Genomic DNA, 7,249 nt, shown 5'->3' on the forward strand with positions numbered 1-7,249 from the left:
AGCCATATGCAACTTTTTAGAGATGAATGTTTTAGTGAGAATTATGGAATGTGGAGTTACTGTGCTGTGGAATGTTTGGAATCATAGCAAGTCTTCCCCACGAGACAAGACTACATAACAAATTATGCTGCTTCATCATGACTACATTTAAGCTACACATATGTACTGTAATTACAGGATGCAATATGCTGTGTGGTATTTTCACACATTCCAAAAATAATGAAGGATTTGATGGTTTTAATATGAATACGGTAGACTGAGATATACAGACTGTTACTGTTGGTCTCACTTTTTCCTAAATAACTAATAAATAACCAAATTATTTTATTCTTTAGATTTAAAAATGTTATAAAGAAAACAGACATATAATTACACAGCAGTTATTATTTGACCATAACTCTGATCATAGTCATTTTAATTTGATATAGCTATTATAATCCTCTTTTAGCTATTTTGTTAAACAAAAGATAAAAAACAATATAAAAAATATATAAAAATATCCACTGGTGAGAACCCATATAGAATTTTATAATATGAATAATAATAAAATTGGAATATTGAAAGTGTTGAAGGGCAGAGGAAAGGTTTATAAGAGTGTGGGGACGGTTTATAAAGCCTTAAGATATACATAAGATACTTATGATGTACTGTACTGTATACACATTAGGTTGTAACTTCACCTATCATGGATTTTCGCCTATCGCAGAGGAGGGTCTGAAATGTAACCCTCGCGATAGGCGAGTGATTACTGTATTTCAAACTCTGACCTTCTGTTACTGTTTCAGGTAATAAAGGTAGACTGTGAAATATAGACTGTTACTCAGACCCCCAATGTAGTCTACTGTGTTCATATTATTTTAGTGATCTTCTTTGAGGTGGAAAGAAAACTGTTATTGCTTTGTAGGCAAAACATAAAGTGTTTTAAAAAGACCATTTGAAAACATTCCCTTTATCTCTTCTATTAAAGATATGTGTATTTTGGCATCTTGTGTTCCATTTAATATTTACTTTATATTTTAATTTAAAAATGCATTTGTTCATAAAAGAGAGAGATTTGATAAATGAAACACATGGTGCAAAAATAAAAGCAGCTCTGATTTCTTTATAATTTCATATCAACAGTAAAACCCAAACCGACTGTGAGTGTGAATCCTCAGAGCTTCATCTACACTGGAGACACAGTTACACTGAACTGTAATCTGCAGTCTACTGGATGGAGCTTTTCCTGGTATAAAGGTTACTGGAAATCACCTGAAGCCCAAAATACCAACCCACTCAGTGTGATAATCTCTAATGAAGGACAAACAACATACTACTGCAAAGCACTCAGGGGAAACTACGAGTCAGAGTTCAGTGCTGCAGCTACAGTTACAGTTAAAGGTACGTCATGTTTTCTACATTTCAAGTCTATAAAAATTATAATAATTTGATAATTATTGTAATTACATCATATACTTAATTAATGTTTAGATTTACTGATGTATTTATTATTTTTGCATAGCGAGACCAAAACCTGTAGTGAAAATACACCCAGCTGTGAATGTGTTCATTGGGGAAACTGTCACTCTCACATGTGACATACAGACTGGAGGATCCTGGACGTATCACTGGAATAGAAATAATAAAGAAATCAGAGCTGCTGCAGGAGAGAAGACCTACACAATCACTGATGTTAAAGACTCTAATAAAGGTCCTTATAGCTGTAAAGGAACTCAATCATCAGACCCACAATACACACAGAGCAGTGATGCAGTTACACTGACTGTAGCAGGTGAGTGTGTTTTATATCACATATTATCAGTTCTATTTTTAGTGTCTACATGGATTTTTTACACGTGACAGAGAACTTTATTACAGGCGACTACAGCATTTTAGCTCAATGATAAAATATTCAATTATCCTACATGCACACACACACACACACACACACACACACACACACACACACCTATTGCCTTGCCAGTTTCTCTTCTCTATTAAGTTACACTATATAATAATTTCTAACCTGTTTTATAAAATTCTAATTAAACATTTCCACCATACAGGGAGTGCAGAATTATTAGGCAAATGAGTATTTTGACCACATCATCCTCGTTATGCATGTTGTCTTACTCCAAGCTGTATAGGCTGGAAAGCCTACTACCAATTAAGCATATTAGGTGATGTGCATCTCTGTAATGAGAAGGGGTGTGGTCTAATGACATCAACACCCTATATCAGGTGTGCATAATTATTAGGCAACTTCCTTTCCTTTGGCAAAATGGGTCAAAAGAAGGACTTGACAGGCTCAGAAAAGTCAAAAATAGTGAGATATATTGCAGAGGGATGCAGCAGTCTTAAAATAGCCAAGCTTCTGAAGCGTGATCATCGAACAATCAAGCGTTTCATTCAAAATAGTCAACAGGGTCGCAAGAAGCGTGTGGAAAACCAAGGCGCAAAATAACTGCCCGTGAACTGAGAAAAGTCAAGCGTGCAGCTGCCAAGATGCCACTTGCCACCAGTTTGGCCATATTTCAGAGCTGCAACATCACTGAGTGCCCAAAAGCACAAGGTGTGCAATACTCAGAGACATGGCCAAGGTAAGAAAGGCAGAAAGTCGACCACCACTGAACAAGACACACAAGCTGAAACGTCAAGACTGGGCCAAGAAATATCTCAAGACTGATTTTTCTAAGGTTTTATGGACTGATGAAATGAGAGTGAGTCTTGATGGGCCAGATGGATGGGCCCGTGGCTGGATTGGTAAAGGGCAGAGAGCTCCAGTCCGACTCAGACGCCAGCAAGGTGGAGGTGGAGTACTGGTTTGGGCTGGTATCATCAAAGATGAGCTTGTGGGGCCTTTTCGGGTTGAGGATGGAGTCAAGCTGAACTCCCAGTCCTACTGCCAGTTTCTGGAAGACACCTTCTTCAAGCAGTGGTACAGGAAGAAGTCTGCATCCTTCAAGAAAAACATGATTTTCATGCAGGACAATGCTCCATCACACACGTCCAAGTACTCCACAGCGTGGCTGGCAAGAAAGGGTATAAAAGAAGAAAATCTAATGATATGGCCTCCTTGTTCACCTGATCTGAACCCCATTGAGAACCTGTGGTCCATCATCAAATGTGCGATTTACAAGGAGGGAAAACAGTACACCTCTCTGAACAGTGTCTGGGAGGCTGTGGTTGCTGCTGCACGCAATGTTGATGGTGAACAGATCAAAACACTGACAGAATCCATGGATGGCAGGCTTTTGAGTGTCCTTGCAAAGAAAGGTGGCTATATTGGTCACTGATTTGTTTTTGTTTGGTTTTTGAATGTCAGAAATGTATATTTGTGAATGTTGAGATGTTATATTGGTTTCACTGGTAAAAATAAATAATTGAAATGGGTATAAATTTGTTTTTTGTTAAGTTGCCTAATAATTATGCACAGTAATAGTCACCTGCACACACAGATATCCCCCTAAAATAGCTAAAACTAAAAACTACTTCCAAAAATATTCAGCTTTGATATTAATGAGTTTTTTGTGTTCATTGAGAACATGGTTGTTGTTCAAATTAAATCCTCAAATAAAATTAATCCTCAAAAATACAACTTGCCTAATAATTCTGCATTCCCTGTAGTTTAGAAAAGTTATTGACACACAACCTAATATAATTGATGTTTAGGCAAAACACAAAGGTTTGTGTACATGTGTGTGGTGTTAAAAAAGGATGTGTATGGCAGAGATGTTTCTAGTATTTTATTTATTTCTTTGTATTTTTTTATTCCTCTCATCAGTTTAATTAATTGATTGTCAGTTATTCCTTGTGAGTGTGAATCTTTTACCTTTAGTTTCGCTAAGACTCATTGTTTCTAAAGATCAATAGTCAAGAAATCATGATATCAAACACAGTTATTCAGAAATAAATCAATAGTAAAAAAGAAGTTGAATCTATTATGATGCACACAATTAACTGGCGCATTTTGTGTCATTTTGTGTCGGTATTCAATTCTGGTTCGTGATCTGCATATTTGATTTGGCACGTTTTACCCTCCCCATTTATCCGGGCTTGGGACCGGCACTGAGAGTGCACTGGCTTATGCAACCCTAATGGCTGGGTTATAAGTTAAAGAGTAAATATAGATGTGTTCATTTGCTCATTTCATGTTTGTTACAGTAAATTTGATGCTGCCATTTTTACTGAACATCTTTATAGCACACTGACTACATCAAACATGTTACTGTTCTGTATGTCTGTTTCATGAGTTCACGTAACTTTTCAGCCATGAAAAGGGTTCACACTGTTGCCCTGATGGACTTTAAATTACATTTTTTTTAAACCTGCATCCACTTTCTCCCTTCATTATATGACCCGTTTATATGGTCATTTTTTGGTCATAACTACATGATGTTTTATTTGTTAATTTATTGTTTTGTATTGACTCACCTACTGACTTCCAGACCATGTGAAGACTGGCATAAGGATGTGCTCTGATAGAGATGTACTTAGAGCCATATGCAACTTTTTAGAGATGAATGTTTTAGTGAGAATTATGGAATGTGGAGTTACTGTGCTGAGGAATGTTTGGAATCATAGCAAGTCTTCCCCACGAGACAAGACTACATAACAAATTATGCTGCTTCATCATGACTACATTTAAGCTACACATATGTACTGTAATTACAGGATGCAATATGCTGTGGTATTTTCACACATTCCAAAAATAATGAAGGATTTGATGGTTTTAATATGAATAAGGTAGACTGAGTCTACAGACTGTTACTGTTGGTCTCACTTTTTCCTAAATAACTAATAAATAACCAAATTATTTTATTCTTTAGATTTAAAAATGTTATAAAGAAAACAGACATATAATTACACAGCAGTTATTATTTGACCATAACTCTGATCATAGTCATTTTAATTTGATATAGCTATTATAATCCTCTTTTAGCTATTTTGTTAAACAAAAGATAAAAAACAATATAAAAATATAAAAAATATCCACTGGTGAGTACCCATATAGAATTTTATAATATGAATAATATGAAAATTGGAATATTGAAAGTGTTGAAGGGCAGAGGAAAGGTTTATAAGAGTGTGGGGACGGTTTATAAAGCCTTAAGATATACATAAGATACTTATGATGTACTGTACTGTATACACATTAGGTTGTAACTTCACCTATCATGGATTTTCGCCTATCGCAGAGGAGGGTCTGAAATGTAACCCTCGCGATAGGCGAGTGATTACTGTATTTCAAACTCTGACCTTCTGTTACTGTTTTTTTCTTGCAGGAAAACCTAAACCTGTACTCACATCAAACCTTCAAGAAGTTCTGACAGGAAACTCAGTGACTCTGAACTGCACACTGAATCTGCAGTCTGAAGGATGGAAGTTTTACTGGAGAAAACATACACAGAGACGTGACAATGAGAGTAAAGAAAATCACTACTCAATCGGATCAGTTAGTGTCTCTGATGGAGGTCAGTACAAGTGCAGAGCTGGAAGAGGAAACCCAGTTTACTACACCCAGTACAGTGATGCACTTTCACTAAAAGTTACTGGTGAGTAAGAGACTTTCTGTTAAGTGATTCTGTACAACACTGAACACACAACATGTGAGCAGAGTCACAGTATAATAATATTTACACACCTATATAAAGAGAACTCTTATGTAAGTGATGTTGTTATTGAGAATAAAGGGACAGTGTGAGCACGGCTGAGCAACTTTGATGTGAGGTAAAATGGAAACCAAATGAGTGCAAGTGTAAAAAGACTGAGGTTCCAGTTAGAGAAATGTGTGTGTGCATGCAGACATGTGATGAGAGAGAATGTGCAGGTCAGAATTATGGTTTTCTATTTATGTTAAAAGTATAATCAGATTATAGTCACAGTTATTTCTAGCATTATTTTGCATCTTTACACTTTTTTCTGTTTGCTGAGAATATTTCTAAAGATGAACAATCAGGAATTATTATTATATTATTATTATTCTTTTGCTATTCTTCATGGCAAATCCTCTTAAGTCAGTGGACACCCACTTTCAGGTCTCCCCAGAGATGTTCAGTAGGGTTTAAGTCAGGGCTTTGGCTGGGCCACTCTAGGATAAGGTCATTGTCATGTAGGAATCTTCAGCATCTTCAGGTCTACTGTGGAACAGGTTTTATTGAAGGATATCTCTGTACATAGCTCTATTCAGATTTCCCTTAACCATGACCAGTTGACCAGTCCCTGAGGCCCAGAAACACCTCGACAGCATGATTCTACCACCATCTTGCTTTACTTTTGGTATGGTTGTGGGCAGGTGATGAGTGATTCCTGATTTCCTTCAGACATTACGTTTAGAATTGAGGCCAAACAGTTCAATCTTGGTTTCGTTAAACCAGAAAGTCTGTTTCCACTTAGTCTGAGAGTGTTTCAGGCACTTGTTGACTCCAAGCAGGCTTACATGGAATTTGTTTGAGGAGAGTCTCCAAATGTCCTTCTTGAATCTCCACACATAATTGTCAGAGTCTGGTTGTACCACACTTCTTAGATTTGAGAATTATGGAGGTAATTTTGCTCTTTGAAATCTTCAGTGCAGCAACAATTTTTTTGTAGCTATGTCCAGATCTGTGTCTTGTAACAATCCTGTCTGTGAGCTCTGCAGGCGGCTCCTTTAAGCTCATGGCTTGGTTTTTTGCATTTTCAGATATACATTTTCAGCGGTCAATTCTTCTGTAGAGAGGTGTGTGTGCCTTTTCAAATCATGTCCAATTAGTAACCTCTTTTTTCACCAAGGTGTAGTAACATCTCAGTAATAATCATCAGCCACAAGAGTGTAATGAAAGGCAAGTACTAATGTAGGTGAGGAGACCTGGGGTGCAGTCAGTGTTTCAATTCATCACAAAGGTGTTCAGTAGCGATGAGATCAGAGTTCTATAGCAGACCACTCAAGATCTTCCTCTCTAAAGCATGTAAATCAGATCTTCAAGAAGCTCACTTTGTGTTGTCATTCTAGAACAGTTTTGGGTTTCCAAGTTCAAGTGAATGCAAAATTGTATTATAGCACATCTAAAGACGTCCTGTACAGTTGAGTGCCTCCAGCTTTGTGGTAACAGTTTGGAAAAGAACTACATATAGCAGGAAGGGTCAGGTGTCCCAATACTTTTGCCAATATAGTTTATGTACAGTTGTGTTCAAAATTATTCAACCCCCAAAGCTGTAAATGGTTTTAGGGAATTTAGTGTACATTTGTAATTGTATTCAGAATGAAATCCTACAAGGACTTCTTAAAGAA

The 7,249-nt window shown here is 36.7% G+C and overlaps 1 protein-coding gene across 1 annotated transcript in view; it reads left to right on the top strand.

The window, feature by feature from the left end:
- Positions 1-642: 642 nt before the first annotated feature.
- LOC124386971 (protein sax-3-like) overlaps positions 643-7,249 on the top strand; it is a 14,096-nt gene continuing 7,489 nt past the window's right edge. Inside the window, exons 1-3 of the mRNA XM_046851049.1 lie at positions 643-721; positions 1,123-1,380; positions 1,502-1,771. Of these exons, the coding sequence (XP_046707005.1) occupies positions 643-721; positions 1,123-1,380; positions 1,502-1,771 (607 nt within the window). The remainder of the gene's footprint in view (positions 722-1,122; positions 1,381-1,501; positions 1,772-7,249) is intronic.

Source organism: Silurus meridionalis, chromosome 6 (assembly GCF_014805685.1).
Source record: "Silurus meridionalis isolate SWU-2019-XX chromosome 6, ASM1480568v1, whole genome shotgun sequence".
In the NCBI taxonomy this organism is placed as follows: Eukaryota; Metazoa; Chordata; class Actinopteri; order Siluriformes; family Siluridae; genus Silurus; species Silurus meridionalis.